The 18,842-nt window shown below is 44.7% G+C and overlaps 1 protein-coding gene across 5 annotated transcripts in view; it reads left to right on the top strand.

Moving 5' to 3' along the window:
• NIPA2 (NIPA magnesium transporter 2) overlaps positions 1-18,842 on the top strand; it is a 93,768-nt gene that overhangs the window by 41,353 nt on the left and 33,573 nt on the right. For all 5 annotated transcript variants that reach the window (XM_033947193.1, XM_033947218.1, XM_033947184.1 and 2 more), the window contains one exon: positions 16,505-16,665. In XM_033947193.1, coding sequence (XP_033803084.1) covers positions 16,505-16,665 — 161 coding nt within the window. The remainder of the gene's footprint in view (positions 1-16,504; positions 16,666-18,842) is intronic.

Below are 18,842 nucleotides of genomic sequence, written 5' to 3'. Positions count from 1 at the left end.
TGGTATGTATATACTTCGCTGATTGTTCAGTTTCTTATGGTATAAACCACCTAGAACTTTTGGTGATGGCGGTATAAAAGTATAAATTTATTATTATTAATGTGGATAAGTGTAAGGTGATACATGTCGGTAAGAAAAATCTTGTACACGAATACAGTATGTCCGTTCCAATACTTGGAGAGACCCCCCAGGAAAGAGACTCTGGAGTACTGGACCCTGGAACCATCAGCACAATGTGCGGTGGCGGCAAAGAAAGCAAATAGAATGTTGGACATGAAGAAGGGAATCACGAGTAGATCGGAGAAGGTCATAATGCCGCTTTATAGAGCAATGGTGAGACCCCACTTGGAATACTGTGTCCAACATTGGTCTCCCAACCTAAAGAAGGATATAAAACTGCTGGAGAGGGTGCAGAGACGAGCAACAAAATTAGTAAAAGGTATGGAGAATCTGGAATACGAGGATCGACTTAAGAGACTGAGATTGTTCTCCCTTGAGAAAAGGAGACTGCGAGGGGATATGATCGAGACCTTCAAAATACTGAAAGGAATCGACAAAATAGAACAGAAAAAACTATTTAAATTATCCAATTGGACACGGACAAGAGGACACGGAATGAAGCTAAGGGAGGACAAGTTCAGGACTAATATCAGGAAGTTCTGCTTCACTCAGAGTGTAGTTGACACCTGGAATGCTCTCCCAGAGGAGATTATTGCGGAATCGACCATCTTAGGATTCAAAAGCAAACTAGATGCACATCTACTTACGAGAGGCATAGAAGGATATGGGTGACTAAAAATTACGCCAGGTGTACACATGACAGGGCCTCTGTGTGTGCGGATCTCCGGACTTGATGGACCGAAGGTCTGATCCGGAGATGGCGCTTCTTATGTTCTTAACAAGTCGATGAAACTGTCTGCTTAATGCATGGCGGCTGTGAAAAGGGTGAACAGAATGCTAGGAATGATTAAGAAAGGGATCACGAACAGATCGGAGAAGGTTATCATGCCGCTGTACCAGGCCATGGTACACCCCCACCTGGAATTCTGCGTCCAGCACTGGTTGCTGTACATGAAGAAGGACACAGTACTACTCGAGAGTCCAGAGAAGAGCGACTAAAATGGTTAAGGGACTGGAGGAGTTGCCGCAACAGGACAAGCGCTCAGAAAAAAATGCTGTCTCCCAGAATCAGCAAAAGCAAGCAACCCCACCAAAAGAAATTGAAGGCAAAAGATATGTGCAGGATCAAACAGTGCTGAAGAAAAAAGATAGCCCCCATCAAACCAAACTACCCCAGACCCCCCTCCCTCTCCCCCACCCCTTCCTAGACACCTAGCTCCCTCCCAGAACCCAAGCCCTCAATACTCCCACCCCTACCCCAAGAATCCACTACGAACCTATCACCCCCCAGCCCCCAAAGATTCAGGTCCCTACCCAAGGAACCAGGCTCAGATTGACACGTTTCAACTCAATCATACAAAAGAGGCAAAACAAAACCTCTCCCAGGAGAAGGAAGAAAAACACACAGGCCCATTCATCCACCCCACAAAGGCCTCCCAACCACAAAAACACCCCACTCAACTCTCAACCCAATCACCTAAAACACATACACCAGTCGACCACTACCGCACACACACTAAAGAACAGTTCCAAGCCAATTAGGTGCCCTGAAAGGCGCCAAGCGCTGGCCACTCCAAGACCCATCACGGACCCCCAGATAGGGGATCACATAATCGGTGAAACAAGCTCTCAGCATCCCCTTTCAGTCCCGCACAACAAATTAACCTGCGGGTTTAAAGCGGGTTAAAACCACAGACTCGGAAATTTTAAAAAAAAGTTTCCAGCTCTGCCTTGCACGGAGGGCCAGTGCATGCGCAGACTATCTACAGGCAAAGAAGATGGTGTTCGCATGCGTTAGGATCACCGAAGAGCGATCCGTGCAGTCGGTTGGGTGCCCGATTCTGATCGCCCTCATTTGCATGAGGACGCTTCATGAATCAGCCCCCCGGCCACGGATCGGATCTGTGGCATTAGTGAATTCAGCCCTTAGTTTTAACTTCTGCAAGTGAGTTGAGAAGATGTCTTCATCTGCTCTGCACTAGATTTTTTTTTATTTTGGGGATTTAATCTAATTTTTTTAGGCTTCCCTGTGCTAAGACATTCCCAGTAGTCTTAGAACAGCTCTGCCTGGGAGAAGGGCCAGACATTGGGTTCTGTAACTGGGAGGACCACACTTTTTTTTTAAAAAAAGAGTACCTGCCTGGCCATCCTGCTTTAATACTTGGTGCTCGGGAATAGGTTCCTTGGGACGGTGCTTGCCCCTGTGGCGTCAGGCGCTTGAGCGTAGACTGATTTGACCCCATGAATTGCCAAGAGGTTTGGCTGAGGTCAGTTGCGTGTTGTCTCCCCCACCCCATCCCCACCCTGATTTCAGGTTTTAGAACTTGAATAAAAGGCAGCCCGAAGAGACAAGTTGCTGAAGTTACCCTTACTTGGCTGAGGCACAAATCCCTTCTCCATTTCTAGCTGCAGTGAGAAGCTGATGCACGCACAGTACATGGCAGATCTGTGAGTACAGCTCATTACTGTCTATAGGAAAATCAAGGTAGGTCTGAGTTTAGCAAAACTAAAGGTTTCTGAGGGTGTCCCAAGAAGCCCCCATCTCTAAAATCCTATTTTCAGTAATTTTAGAATTTTGTTTTTGCTCCCATGGGCCAAAATATTGTGGTGGCGGTTATCTTGGATTTCCTGAGTTTTGTCTCAAAAATCCACCTTCTGCCTCAAATAGTCTTGATTTTGGTAAAAATTGATTATTATGGACTTCTCAGTTGGTTTAGACCAATGGTCTCAAACTCGCGGCCTGGGGGCCATATGCGGCCCGCCAGGTACTATTTTGAGGCCCTCAGTATGTTTATCATAATCACAAAAGTAAAATAAAACAGTTTCTTGATTATATATCTCTTTAGCTATACATTACAATATTATTATTAAGACTTAACCAAAAGGAAAGATTTATAAACTATAAAGAGTTTTACCTCATGCAAAATTGTCATTTCTTTAAAAAGACATTAACTATTTTTTTCTGAGGCCTGGCAAGTACCTACAAAACCAAAATGTGGCCCTGCAAAGGGTTTGAGTTTGAGACCACTGGTTAAGACCTTTTATGCCAAATTTGCACTGGATTATCAGATGAGGAACGTCCTTGTACCACATGCCGCAGCACATGCGAGGAGAGGTGGGAACCATAAGAACATAAGAATTGCCACTGCTGGGTCAGACCAGTGGTCCATCGTGCCCAGCAGTCCACTCACGCGGTAGCCCCCAGGTCAAAGACCAGTGCTCTAAATGAGTCCAGCCTCACCTGCGTACGTTCCAGTTTAGCAGGAACTTGTCCAACTTTGTCTTGAATCCCTGGAGGGTGTTTTCCCCTATAACAGAGCGTTACAGTTTTCTACCACTCTCTGGGTAAAGAAGGAGGTGCTGAAAGCCAGAGATCTGGGACATAAAGCCTTGTTAGAGCCTCTTAAAAGCAACTCGGCGTTGCCAGTGAGCTTTTGTGCAGACACCCCTGACCCTGAGAGACATGTGGTAGACTGGTAGAGGTCCCAAGCCAAGCCCCTGATTTTGTGACTTTGATATATGCAGCTTACCAGAAGCATGAAGGGTTGTCTGTGGATCAGCCAATCAGCTCTCGGAGGTCTTACTGCAACCAGTAGAGTTGCAGGATCCAGAGGCCCATTTGGATAAGGCCTGGCACGATCTGGGGTCGGATGCAATTCAGCTACTCTCCTCATGGAGTATTCTAGTTCTCAGTGTGGAGCGAGCGTCCAGGGAACAGTGTTGACCCTACCTAGATCAGGGAGAGAACCTGATGCAACTCAGGCTTTTTGTCTTATAAACTTGAATATAAACCAAGATTTTGGGGCCAATAAAATAGCCCAAAAAAGTTGTCTCGGTTTATATTCGAGTCTACCCACCCAGTAGTGTTCCCCCTTCTCCACTTGGAATCAGCAGTTCCCCCATCATCAGCTTCACCCACCCATCCCACCCCCCTCAAACCCTACAATTTCCCCACAATCAGCGTGCCCCTCCCTTTTCCCCCACTCCGAAGAGACATGGCCCACCCTCCTTTCAGATCCATCAGGACCCTCAGGCCTACTGTGCTTTCCTTGGTGGTCTAGCGTGGCATTGGGGCAGGAGCAATTCTCATTTGCTTCTGCCCATGCTCTCTCGTGCTGAAAATGGCTGCCGAGACTTCCAGCGGCAGCCTCACAAGACACAGCCTTGCGAGACTGCCACTGGAAGTGAAAATCACTCTTGCCCCAAAGCCCTGCTAGACCACCAGGGAAGCACAGCCAGCCTGGGATCCTAGTGGGAAGAGGGAGGGGCACACTGCGTGGAAATTGCCAAGTCAGGGTGGGGTTATCGGTGGGGGAATTGCTAGTGCAGTGCAGGTGGAGGAGGGACACCACTGGGAGGAAGGGTGGGTGGGTAGGAATGCTTTGGGGATGTAGGGGAGGAATGGTAGAATATAAACCATTTTTCCCCTATAAAATGGGGGTAAAAATGGTATTGCATTACATTACATTAGTGATTTCCAGTCCACCATTACCTTGCGGTTCAAGGCGGATTACATATGAATTTGTCAGGACATTTAGAAGTACATTTAGAATTGCATAAGTAAGTAGTCTGGACATTTTCTGGGTTGCTAAGGAGATTCTTGCAAGTGAAGCTTGAGATAGATCTAGCTGTGTTAGTTTGGTTTTATATATTTTTTGAATAGTAGGGTTTTTGTTTCTTTTTTGAAGGTTTTTTAGTCTGTGGTCAAGATCAGTGAGTTGGTGGTCTATTTTTGCTGCTCGAGTGGCTAGGAGGTTGTTGTACAGTTTTTTTTCGTTTGATGTTTTTGGTTGGAGGGTGTGTGAATGGTGTGTGGGTTCTCCTGTGTCTGGTTGAGGTGGATTGTATTAGTCGGTTGTTCCAATAATACAATCCACCTCAACCAGACACAGGTATCTTAGTTTCTAATTATCGTGCCCCACACTCAAAGGAACCCTAACATGTCTACTTTGCTACATAACACCAGGAAAATGGAACATAGCAAAATCAGAATTCAAAGAATTTATACAGTGGTGCCTCACACAACGAACTTAATTCGTTCCAGGAGCAAGTTTGTTATGCGAAAAGTTCGTTATGTGAAACGCGTTTTCCCATAACAATACATGTAAAAAAAAATAATTCGTTCTGTAGCATAAAATATGCTAAGATGACATAAAAAAAGATAAATTTACCTTGTTAGAGCTGTTAGCATGATATAGAGGGGATATATGTGAAGGGGAGGGGAGACAGGGGTTTTGTTGATCCTTGCTGTGTATTATAATCACCCCCCACATACTCCCCAGTACCTTTTTTAATTCCTCCCATCTTTCCCAGCCAGTGGCGTACAGGCCAGAAGCACAGAGATCAGGAGCAATTCCTCTGCACGCCTGTGTGGGCCCATGCCGATCTCCGAATGGCTGCAGTTAGTTCTTGTGAGTCCCGCGAGAGCTGTCTGCAGTTAGTTCTTGTGAGTCCCGCGAGAGCTGACTGCAGCCATTCAGAGATCAGCGCAGGCCCAGGCGGCGGGGGGGAGGTTTAAACATATGCGGTGGCGGCGGGGGGAGGTTTAAACATATGCGGTGGCGGCGGGGGGAGGTTTAAACATATGCGGTGGCGGTGGGGGGAGGTTTAAAATATGTAGCGCCAGTTAAGCGATGCAGCTCGGGCGACTTCGTTGTGTGAAACGAAGTCCGTTGTACGGATCAAGACAAGAAGTTTGTTGTGCGCAGCGTTCGCTGTGCGAGGCGGCAGTTATGCGAGGCACCACTGTACTTAGAAACTCCCTCACATCCACATGCAACTTAATCCTAGGCAATCTTAACCTACACCTGGAAGCTAAATCTTCCAACCAAACAGAAAGCCTCATCTCATTCCTCAAAACCCTATCCTACAGAATCCTGGACCCACAAACCACACACGAGAAGGGCTACCAACTCGACAAAACAGCCTTAATGTCCCAACAACCCACCAAACCAGAAATTCACACCACTAACGGAACATGGTTGCGCACCCTCTGGTCAGACCACTATATGCACTCCTTGAAAATCAACTGGGCACAAGGCAAAACCAAACAAAATAACCAAAGCTTAACATACGAAGCATACAAAAAGATTGACACACCTAAATTCTGGAACAAAGTAGACACCATGATCCAAGATGGAAACCCCAAGAACTTCATTAACCACTGGTGCACCCTAAGCCCATCCATCCTCAAAGACATGACACAACCGCAGAAAAAACCCAGAATTTGCAGACGCTTAGACAAATGGTTTAACAACGAACTACTACAACTCGCACGACAATGCAGACGTCTTGAAAGAGAATGGAAAAAAAACAACCGAGAACACACAAAAACAACCTGGAGAACACTGAACAAATAATACAAACAAAAGAAAAAAGAAAGTCATACTACACCAATCAGATAGATACAGAAATCCAAGACACCAAAAAACTTCTCAAACTACTAAAGGAACTCACAGACACCAAACCCTACCTGGCCACCAAAACTGCCCCTCTCACCACAGCCAATCAACTGGGTAAATTCTTCAGAAACAAAATCTCAACAACTAGAAACACTTTCATCGGGACCCCAAACCACTTCGACAAAATCTCGATACCACCTATAGAAAACAAGTCCTACGCAGCAGACAGAAACTGGTCATACATACAATGGCTTGACCTAGACAAACTCTACAAAAAAATACAATCATGCAGCCTGTGACCTCAACCACTGTCCCCCATACTTGTTTAAAGCTGCTAGCACTAGATTCCGCACCCACCTCATGCGGTGGATTAGTTACATGCTCACAGAGAGGGCCATTCCCTCAAGAACTCACCGAAATCATCATAACCCCTATTCTGAAAGGCCCAAAGGGAGCAACAGATCAGCCATCCAATTACAAACCTATAGCCTCAATACCGCTAAATATCAAACTAATGGAAGGCCTCATAGCAAAACTTCTCACCAAATGCTTAGAAAACCACAACATACTCCACCCCTCACAATCAGGCTTCAGAGGCAACTACAGTACAGAAATGCTACTTGTCTCTCTCCTAGACACAGCCAAACAACACCTAAGCAAAAGCAAAAAAATGCTACTCATACAACTCGATCTCACAGCGGCATTTGGCCTAGTAGATCACGACTTTCTACTACAAACACTGGAGACAATAGGCATCACAGGCAAAGTCTACAATTGGTTTGAAGGATTCCTTCGCTCAAGAAGATACAGAGTTAAAGCAAACAATGAACAATCAGAATCCTGGAATAACTCCTGTGGAGTTCCCAAGACTCCCTAATATCTCCAAAACTCTTCAGCCTTTACACTTGGCACATGCTTAGACAAACTAGGCATAACGTCATACAGCTACGCAGATGATATCGCCATCCTCCTGCCTTTTGACCAAACCACCCCCAACACAACGAACAAACTACACATTGCACCAGAAACAGTGTCACAATGGATGAAAGACCACAAATTAAAGCTGAACCAAGACAAAACCAAATTCTTACTTCTAGAAAGAAACAAAACCCACAACCATAACAAACCTAGAAATAAACTCCATCATATATCCCTTACAACCAAATCTAAAACTGCTAGGAATAATGATAGACAAAGGCTGCACCATGCAACTTCAAATCAGCAAAACGGTTCAGAAGGCATTCGCAACCATGCGCAACTTAAGACAAATCCGAAAATACTTCAACAATGAACAATTCAAACTCATAGTACAAGCACTAATCCTAGGACTCCTGGACTACTGTAACATACTATACCTGTCATGCCCCGCCAACGTGCTAAAACAATTACAAACAGTCCAAAATACAGCCCTAAGACTAATATACTCGCTGAAAAAAATACGACCACATTACCTCCGCTTTGTAAGACTCACACTGGCTTCCAGTCCAAGCACGCATACAATACAAATTCCACTGCACCCTATTCAGAGCCCTAAATGGAAATGGACTAAGCTATCTGAACAACCACCTAATCAGGAAAAACACATCCAGACCAAGGAGAACTCAAGCACACTTTACCCACCCCCCAATCAAAGGCATAAAAAGCAAAAAATTTATGACTGACTACTAGCCACCAGAGTAGCGAGACAAGACCACCACCTTTAAATCTGCTGACCATGATGCCCAACTACAAAACATTTAGGAAAGAACTGAAAACTATACTACTCAAGAAATTTGTCAAATGATCTAACCAAACTATCGACCCCTCCCAGATCCCGACATATATGTAATGTAATGTAATTTATTTCTTATATACCGCTACATCCGTTAGGTTCTAAGCGGTTTGAAGAAAATATACATTAAGATTATAAATGAGAAGTAAGAAGGTACTTAAAAAATTCCCTTACTGTCCCGAAGGCTCACAATCTAACTAAAGTACCTGGAAATTAATAAAGAAGATATACTATATCTATCAACCTTGTAATCTCCCTGGGAATGCCCAGGTCAATTCTTGATGTAAACTGCCTAGAACTGACAGGTATTGGCAGGATAGAAGACACCAATGTAATGTAATTTCATTGTTGTTAGTTTCTCTGCAGGAATTGGATTTAGAGTCCCCACAAGTTTCTACTGCCCAGCTCTTGCTGTTAAACAGTACAAACTCATGATCCACATGCTTCCCTTCACACCCAGAGATTACCAGGATGATAATAGAGCATTGGAAGATGCCTGAGGGTCCTCTAACGTAGGCCAGCGCAATGTTGAAATTGTATCCCATAGTTTCTGATTTCCAGCAGTTATTACTCCACCTAAGGTGGTGGGTTCTCTGGTATTTCAGGTTACTAAAAGAAGTTTTCTGCCTAGTGAAGGTGGAGTAATCCTAAAGGATTCTCAGGATCACAGAGTAGACTTGGTCTTCAAACGGCAGTTTAAGGCATTGGCATTAGGCCTTAAAACCACGGCTTCCTATGATGTGGGCCTGCCTTAAAGATGCTGCATCAGAAACCAGCTGCAAAGGGGGCAGGGTGCTGTCCAGGGTGGACTATGTACCAGATGCTATTTATAACATGCTCAAGGTCCTGAGTAAAGTGTCAGCATATTCATTCTCTGCCCATAGAATGGTCTAGATCAGTGGTCTCAAACTCAAACCCTTTGCAGGGCCACATTTTGGATTTGTAGGTACTTGGAGGGCCTCAGAAAAAAACAGTTAATGTCAATTTTGCATGAGGTAAAACTCTTTATAGTTTACAAATCTTTCCTTTTGGCTAAGTTTTAATAATAATATTGTAATTTATAGCTAAAGAGACATATGATCAAGAAATTGTTTTATTTTATTTTTGTGATTATGATAAACATACCGAGGGCCTCAAAATAGTACCTGGCGGGCCGCATGTGGCCCCCGGGCCGCGTGTTTGAGACCACTGGTCTAGATCAAGCAGTGAGCAGGAGATTCAGCATCTAAGGCCATCTTGAGCAAGCTCCCTTTTAAGGAGCAGATGCTTTCTGGGAAAGGACTGGGTGACTTGATGACTAGCGTGATGGATCATCATCCCAAGTGGCCAGACTTGGTACCAGGATTTCCAGTTGTTCCTTTCATGGCTACAGAATCTGTGTTATGGGTCAGTGGGCTCCTTCTTCCTAAAGCCCTTCCAAGGCTTTAGACCAGGGGTGGAGAATGAGGACCGCAATCCAGTCAGCTTTTCAGGATCTCTACAACGAATATGCATGAGATCTATTTGCATGCACTGCCTCCATTGTATGCAAATAGATATCATTGGGGAAATCCTGAAAACTCGACATTGTGGCTCTCATTCCCCACCCCTGCTCTAAACAGGTTTGGGGGCTTCAAAGAGCTTCCATATCCAGCTCTTCATGCAACTTCAAATCGACAACCCTTCAGCAATATTCTCTGGTCTTCCACAAATTCTAAGAAGTCCCAATGATGCCAGGTTGTCCTCCAAGATCCCCCGCATAGGAGGGAGACTCTCGGAACTCTGGGAAACCTAGGCATAGATTTCATCAGACCAGTTGGTACTAGACATCATTTGAGAGGGTTACAAACTCGAATTCTGGGACATCTTTCTGGATTCTCCAGCAGGAAGATAGAGAGAAAGCAACCAAGGTCAGAGCAACTGTCCAAAGACTGTTACAAATTGAAGCCATAAAGCTAGTGCCAGACACAGACTCGAGCAGATACTCAATATACTTTATCATGCCCAAGAAAGACTCCGAAGATTGGAGTCCAAACCTGAATCTCTAGTCAGTCAATGCAAAGTTAAAGGTTCCCAGGTTCTGAATGGAAATGTTTGATCAGTCATCGTCTCGGTAGCTCCGGGCAAATTTTTGGCCTCACTGGATTTGACAGAGGCGTATCTATATATACCCATCTTTTCAAATCACAGGAGGTTACTCAGGTTCCATGTGCTAGAGCCATTTTCACTTCTCAGCAGTGCCCTTCGGATTAGCAACGGGGCCTCACACCTTTACCAAAGTAATAGTGGTGGCAGCAGCGCATCTGCACAGATCAGGGCTCCAGGTTCATCCATACTTGGGCGATTGGCTGATAGAGCACCATCTGAGATGGAATGTCACCAGGCAATGGCTCAGGTGGTTCAGCTCCTGCAGAATCTGGGGTAGATTATTTCAGAAAAAACTTGCTGGAACCCACCCAATGTCTGCAGTATTTGGGGCTTCTGTTAAGCATTGAAGAGAGCTGAGTCTTTCTTCCAGAACCACACAAACTGAAGCTCAGGCACCAGATCCTGGAGATTTTGGAACTACCTATGTCTATGACTTGACATTACTGCAGGTTCTAGACTCCATGCTGGCAACCATAGAGGCTATTCTGTGGACAAAAACCCATATGTGTCCTCTGCAGAGCGCCCTGTTAGCGCATTGGTCGCCTCAGAAGTACTCTCTCAAGTTACAATTAGCCTGGACAACAGAAGTGCGCCAGAGTCTGCAGTGGTGGCTCCAGCCAGAGTCATTATTCAAAGGCCTCCCTCTCTACATATAGTCTTTGACAATCATGACGACAGATGCCAGTATTTACGGCTGGGGGAATCATTGCGAAGGTCATCCAGTACAAAGGCTGAGAGCCATTTTGCTAGCTCTACAGTTTTTCCAGACATGGCTGGAAGGCAAAGCAGTCAGTGTCTCCGACAATGCCACAGCCGTGGCATATGACAACAGACAAAAGGGGTAACTAAAGAGTGCTGCACTGCAGGTAGAGGCCCAATTGCTGTTTTACTGAGCAGAAGCCCATCTGTAGGCCATCATAGCAGCTTATGTAGCAGGAGTGGATAATGTCTAGGTCAGTTATCTCAGCCACTTGACCTTGAATCCAGGGAAATGGGCTTTGTCTCAGAAAGTATTCCACCTCATTGTGAAACGCTGGGGGTAGCCAACACTCGATCTCATGGCCTCAGCAGACAACAAGTAAGTTTTTTGTTTCTTCAGTTGAAGGATAGAGCTGGGAAGTGTCAGTATAGATGCTCTAGTACAGCCTTTGCTAGTAAACAGACTTTTCTACATGTCTTCCTCCCCCCCCCCTCACCCCCATGGCCGTTGATAGGCCAGATCTTTAATAGAATAGCGATCTAGCGAGGATTTGTAATTCTGGTGGCTCTGGATTGGCCACATCATCCTTGGTAAGTGAATCTAGTCCAGTTGCCAGCAAGACAGCTGTCTCAGATTACTGCTGCACCAGGATCTTCTGTCCCAGGGGCCCCATAGCCTTAGAGACTCTGAAACACTTTGGGCTTACTGCATGGCTGTTGAACGCACAGCCTTTGCATGAAAGGGATATTCAGATGATTATCGCAACGTTTCTACAATCAAAGAAGCAAGCAACTAGCAGCCTATCTTTTTCAGCTCTGGGTAAAGAAAAGCTCCTATGGGCTCCTATTTTCGAAGTCCTTTCTTTCTGCAGGAAGGTCTAGAGAAGGGCCTGACAGTAGGATCTCTCAAGGTCCAGATAGCTGGCCTTTCGTGTTACAGAGCTCAAGTGAACAGAAGGTCTTTGGCCTCTCATCCAAATATGTCCATGTTCTTAAAGGGAGCTCTAAGACTCCGCCCTCCAGCACGGCAGTTGGTTCCTACATGGAATCTCAACATTGTGTTATGAGCTTTCATTAAGCACTGGTGGCGCCTGTTATAGATCTAACCAGGTTTTCTTAGTCAAGACCACTTTGGCAAGGAGAGTGTCGGAACTGCATGCTTTATTTTGCCTTTCCTTAGATTCATGGAAGCAGGAGTGTCTTTGCGCACTGTGCCTTCTTTTCTACTGAAGGTAGTTTCAACGTTTCATGTCAACCAGGAAGTACTTTTCAGCCCACAGGCGAGAAGAAACAAGACAAAGTATTGAAGTTCCTGGATGTCAGGAGAGTTCTCCTTCGATATCTTGAGGTGTCAAATTAGTTTCGTGTGTCGGATCACCTATTTGTCTTGACCAGTGCTAGCTGTTGGGGCAGACCAGCCTCTGAATCTTCTATTTCTCGATGGATGTGCATGGCTATTTCCTCAACATACATTGGCTGTGGAAAGTAGTCACCATTTGCTGTGAAAGCTCACTCTGCCAGTGGTGTGGCGTCTTCCTGGGCAGTGCTGCCAGATGAAATTTATAGGGCAGCCACATGGTGTACCCTCCATACCTTTACAATATTTTACAGAGTGGACGTGGTGGCACAAACGGACGGGACCTTCGGATTCTCAGTGCTGGTTGCAGGCTCACCTGTTCTACTCTAGACTCAAGGGACTGCTCTGGTACGTCCAAACATAAGAAATTGTATGCTGTTTGCACAGGAAGGAAGGATTAGGTTCTTACCTCAATAATCCTATTTCCTGTAGAACAGAAACATGGCAGATAAATACCAAATGGCCCATCTAATCTGCCCATCCACAGTAACCATTATCTCTTTCTCTCTCTCCGAGAGATCCCATGTGCCTATCCCAGGCCCTCTTGAATTCAGATACAGTCTGCTTACACAATCTCTTCCAGGAGACTGTTTCATGCATCTACCACCCTTTCTGTAAAAAAAGTATTTCCTCAGATTACTCCAGAGCCTATCATCTCTTAACTTCATCCTATGCCCTCTCATTCCAGAGTTTCTTTTCAAATTAAAGAGACTCGACTCGTGCGCATTTACATTATGTAGGTATTTAAACGTTTCTATCATATCTCCCCTCTTCCGCCTTTCCTCCAAAGTATGCAGACTAAGATCTTTAAGTCTGTCCTAATATGCCTTATGATGAAGACTACACACCATTTTAGTAGCCTTCCTCTGGACAGACTTCATCCTCTTTATGTCTTTTTGAAGGTGCGGCCTCCAGAATTATGCACAATATTCTAAATGAGGTCTCACCAGAGTCTTATACAGGGGCATCAATACCTCCTTTTTCCTACTAGCCATACCACTCCCTATGCAACCTAGCATCCTTCTAGCTTTTGCCGTCACCTTTTCAAATGTTTGGCCACCTTAAGATCATCACATATAATCACACCCAAATCCCGCTCTTCTATCATGCACATAAGTTCTTCACTCCCTAATCTGTACCATTCCCTCGGGTTTTTGCAGCCCAAATGCATGACCTTGCATTTCTTAGCATTAAATTTTAGCTGCCAAATTTCACACCATTCTTCAAGCTTCACCAGGTCTTTCTTCATGTTATTCACACCAAATGGGGTGTCTACTCTATTGCAGATTTTGATGATAACTGCAAAGAGGTAAATCTTACCTGACAACCCTTCAGCAATATCATTTATAAAAATGTTAAAAAGAACAGACCCAAGAACAACCTTGAGGCACACCACTGATAACATCCCTTTCCTCAGAGCGACCTCCATTGATCACTACCCTCTGTCGCCTTCCACTGAACCAGTTCTTGACCCAGCCCGTCACTTTGGGACCCATCCCAAGGGCACTCAGTTTTATTAATTAGACATCTTTGTGGAACACTGTCAAAGGCTTTGCTGAAATCTAAATACACCACATCTAGTGCACATCCTCTATCTAATTCTCTGGTAAAGGAAATTGATTAGATTTGTCTGACAAAACTTACCTCTAGTGAATCCATGTTGCCTCCAGTCCTGTAATCCACAGGATTACAGAAACTTAACCATTCTCTGTTTTAAAAGTGTTTCCATTAATTAGCTTACCACAGAAGTCAGACTTACCGGCCTGTAATTCCCTACTTCTTCCTTACTTCCACTTTTGTAGAGAGGGACCACATCCGCCCTTCGCCAGTCCTCTGGTATGATTCCTTACGCCCCCGCCCTGTCAGATGAAACCCCACACTGTCAGATGTCTTGTTAGGTCTGCAGTGGCTTGAAGGCTGGGAATAGTATCCAGTGGCTTGGCTCAAGGCAGCCAAGGAAGAGAAAGGCATATTAGAGCTGAGACCCACATCAACATAGGTATCATTGTAGACAATACGATGAAATATTCCGTCCAATGTGTTGCGGCAGCCAAAAAAGCAAATAGGATGCTAGGAATTATTAAAAAAGGGATGGTTAACAAGACTAAGAATGTTATATTGCCCCTGTATCGCTCCATGGTGCGACCTCATCTGGAGTATTGCGTTAGTTCTGGTCTCCTTATCTCAAGAAAGATATAGTGGCGCTAGAAAAGGTTCAAAGAAGAGCGACCAAGATGGTAAAGGGGATGGAACTCCTCTCGTATGAGGAAAGACTAAAACAGTTAGGGCTTTTCAGCTTGGAAAAGTGACAGCTGAGGAGAGATATGATTAAAATCTACAAAATCCTGAGTGGAGTAGAACGTGTACAAGTGGATCGATTTTTCACTCCATCAAAAATTACAAAGACTAGGGGACACTCGATGAAGTTGCAGGGAAATACTTTTAAAACCAATTGGAGGAAAAAAAATTTTCACTCAGAGAATAGTTAAGCTCTGGAACACATTGCCAGAGGATGTGGTAAGAGGGGATAGCTTAGCTGGTTTTTAAGAAAGGTTTGGACAAGTTCCTGGAGGAAAAGTCCATAGTCTTATTGAGAAAGACACGGGGGAAGCCACTGCTTGCCCTGTATCGGTAGCATGAAATGTTGCTACACCTTGGGTTTTGTCCAGGTACTAGTGACTTGGATTGGCCACCGTGAGAACGTGTTACTGGGCTTGATGGACCATTGGTCTGACCCAGTAAGGCTGTTCTTATGAGCTGAACAAGTGTTAGTGCCAGTTTCACACAGGTAAGTGTGGATAAGTGTAAGGTGATGCATGTCGGTAACAAAAATCTTATACACGAATACAGGATGTCCGGTGCGGTAATCGGAGAGACCCTCCCCCAGGAAAGAGACTTGGGAGTACTGGTCGACAAGTCGATGAAGCCGTCTGCGCAATGTGTGGCGACGGCGAAAAGGGTGAACAGAATGTTCGGAATGATTAAGAAGGGGATCACAAACAGATCGGAGAAGGTTATCATGCCGCTGTACTGGGCCATGGTACGCCCCCACTTGGAATACAGCGTCCAGCACTGGTCACCATACATGAAGAAAGACACAGTACTACTTAAAGGTTCCAGAGAAGAGCGACTAAAATAGTTAAGGGGCTGGAGGAGTTGTTGTACAGTGAGAGATTAGAGAAACTGGGCCTCTTCTCCCTTGAAAAGAGGAGACTGAGAGGAGACATGATTGAAACGTTCAAGATAATGAAGGGAATAGACTTAGGAGATAGAGACAGGTTGTTGACCCTCTCCAAGGTAGAGAGAATGAGAGAGCACTCTCTAAAGTTAAAAGGGGATAGATTCCATACAAACATAAAGAAGTTCTTCTTCACCCAGAGAGTGAACGCTCTTCCGGAGGCTGTAATAGGGGAAAACACCTTCCAGGGATTCCATACAAAGTTAGATAACTTCCTGTTGAACCGGAATATATGCAGGTAAGGCTAGACTCAGGGCACTGGTCTTTGACCTAAGGGCCGCCGCGTGAGCGGACTGCTGGGCACGATGGATCACTGGTCTGACCCAGCAGCGGCAATACTTAAGTTCTTATGTTTCTTTCTCCACCATTATTTGTTGCTCTGTTGGGTAGTTGTTTATTATCTTCTGTTTACTATTGTAGAGCAGATCATACTTCTCTGGATTGGGGAGTTCCCTGAGCTCCCCTTGTTTTCATTTCTTCTCCTAGGGGTTATCACTTGCTTTGGTACAGACTGAGGAGAGGGGGTTCTGCCCCGAGAGACAAGGGGGCAGAGAAAAGAAGAAAATGATTTGATGTCTTTTGCATGCAACTTGCTTAACCCATCCGTAAAGAATCATATGCTGTTGAGAATAGGTACCCAAAACAAATCTAATTTTCCAGCTATAGTCTGATGATGATTAAGCACAGTGCAGCTGTAGATCCTGGTGGTTGTGGGACCATTTTAGTGCCGTAAAAGGCAAAATGAATGCTGTTTTATTTTACCACAGTCTCAATATTTAATATTCTTGCAGTGCCATTTTGTCATCCTATTTTCTTAACGAGAAGCTTAATCTCCATGGCAAAATCGGATGTTTGCTGTGTATACTAGGATCAACTGTGATGGTCATTCATTCCCCCAAAGAAGAAGAAATAGAAACATTAAATGAAATGGCCCATAAACTGGTTAATCCAGGTAAGGTAGACAGTACTACTTGCAGAATGACAGCAAGAACCATTGTTATTTTTGGATAACTTAATGCTTAACCAAATAGCCTGGTGTACTCTCTATACCAAGAACTTAAGTGGATATATGGTAGTTAGAGGTTTAGTTGAATCACATCGCAGCCAACAGTGGAATGAATCACAGTATCTTAACACTAATGATTAGCTCTTATCATCCAACCAAATTGGTTTGTACGAGGGTGGATCAAAAATTAAAGGCAATTGTTAAATTACGCGATAACCGGAACAGAGCAAGCGAAATGCAACATATGTACTTGTACATTGCCTATTGGGTAGTTCATCCACACACAGTGTAGTGCTCAACCTTTAGTCGTGTGGCAGCCAAGAGGTCAGAAACATTGATGCTTTATTGCAAGACTGCACCTGGAACTTTTCACAAATGTGTCATCCAGTCTAAACCACAATTTAAGGGGTTCACAAGATCTTTTGATTCCTATCTCACTCTGTCCATAATCAATCATCAATCAAAACTGCACAAGGACTTTTGAATGTAAAGGGTCGGGCAGGCGAGCAGGAGAGGAGACTAAAGGAGAGGAAAGCAGGCAAACGGGAGAGGAGAGAAGAGAGGAAGAAAGAGCAGAAGGCAAGAGAGAGCAAGGGGCAGCAGTGAAGTTAGCTCCGCCCATCCCCCAACAATATCCACCGGAACTCCCCCTTAAAAGGGGAGGGGCCAACGGCATTCAGCCGTTCGCCATGTGTCGAAGGCGAGCATTAAAGGAGCTCGCCTTAGTGAGAACGCCTTTGCGAAGAGCCTTAAGAAGGGACAAGTCCCTGCACTGAGGAAACACCAGGGAAAGACACCTACACAGGCAAGTACCACAAAGGGCAACAGGACAGACACTGCACTGAAGAAACACCAGGGAAGGACACCTAATAATAATAACAACAGTTTATATACCACAGAACCATGAAGTTCTATGCGGTTTACAATGATTAAAAGATGCTACAAATTAGTAGAATTAACAAAGTTAAAAGCTAGTGATTAACAGCTCTAGAAATTAGTTATTGTGAAATAAGATTGTACAGGTCAGTTGCCTAAATACTTCAGGAACAGATATGTTTTTAGGTGTTTCCTAAATTCCCCATAAGTAGTAGGCATAAGCAATTGTTCCAGATCTTTACCCCATAATGCTGCCTGATGTGAGAAAAGATGTTGATGATGTCTTTTAAATTTACATCCTCTAACCAGTGGGGAAACAAAATTCAAGTGTGAGCTTCTCTTATGTCTGTTGGTTGAGAAAGAGAAAAGGTCAGTTATATATTTAGGGGCTAAACTGAATAGTACCTTAAAGCAAAAACATCCAAACTTAAACTTCACACGTGCCTCCATCGGCAGCCAGTGCAGAAGTCGGTAAGAAGGTATTACATGATCGAACTTCTTCCAACCCCAAAATTAGCTTGAACATAAGCAGTGCCTCTGCTGTGTCAGACCAGAAGTCCATCGCGCCCAGCAGTCCGCTCACGCAGCGGCCCATCGGGTCCAGGACCTGTATAGTAATCCTCTATCTATACCCTTCTATCCCCTTTTCCTTCAGGAAATCATCCAATCCCTTCTTGAACTCCAATACCGTACTCTGTTCTATCACACCCTCTGGAAGCGCGTTCCAGGTGTCCACCACCCTTTGGGTGAAGAACTTCCTAGCATTGGTTCTGAATCTGTCCCCTCTTAATTTTTCCGAATGCCCTCTCGTTCTTTTAGTTTTCGAGAGTTTGAAGAATCTGTCCCTCTCCACTTTCTCTATGCCCTTCATGATCTTGTAAGTCTCTATCATGTCCCCTCTAAGCCTCCGCTTTTCCAAGGAAAAGAGCCCCAGTTTTTCTAATCTTTCAGCATATGAAAGATTTTCCATACCTTTTATCGATCTCGTCGCTCTTTTCTGAACCCTCTCGATTAACGGCAACCAATTTTGGACGCAGTACTCCAGATGCGGTTGCACCATCGTCCAATACAACAGAAGGATAACTTCTTTCATTCTGGTTGTAATACCTTTCTTGATAATACCTAGCATTCTATTCGCCTTCTTAGAGGCCGCTGCGCACTGTGCCGACGGCTTCTTTGTCTTGTCCACTATTATCTCCAAATCCTTTGCTAGGGTACTTTCACCCATTACCAGCCCTCCCATCATA

The sequence above is a fragment of the Geotrypetes seraphini genome, chromosome 1 (assembly GCF_902459505.1).
Source record: "Geotrypetes seraphini chromosome 1, aGeoSer1.1, whole genome shotgun sequence".
Taxonomy (NCBI): domain Eukaryota; kingdom Metazoa; phylum Chordata; class Amphibia; order Gymnophiona; family Dermophiidae; genus Geotrypetes; species Geotrypetes seraphini.
This window is presented reverse-complemented; position numbering and strand designations above follow the sequence as displayed.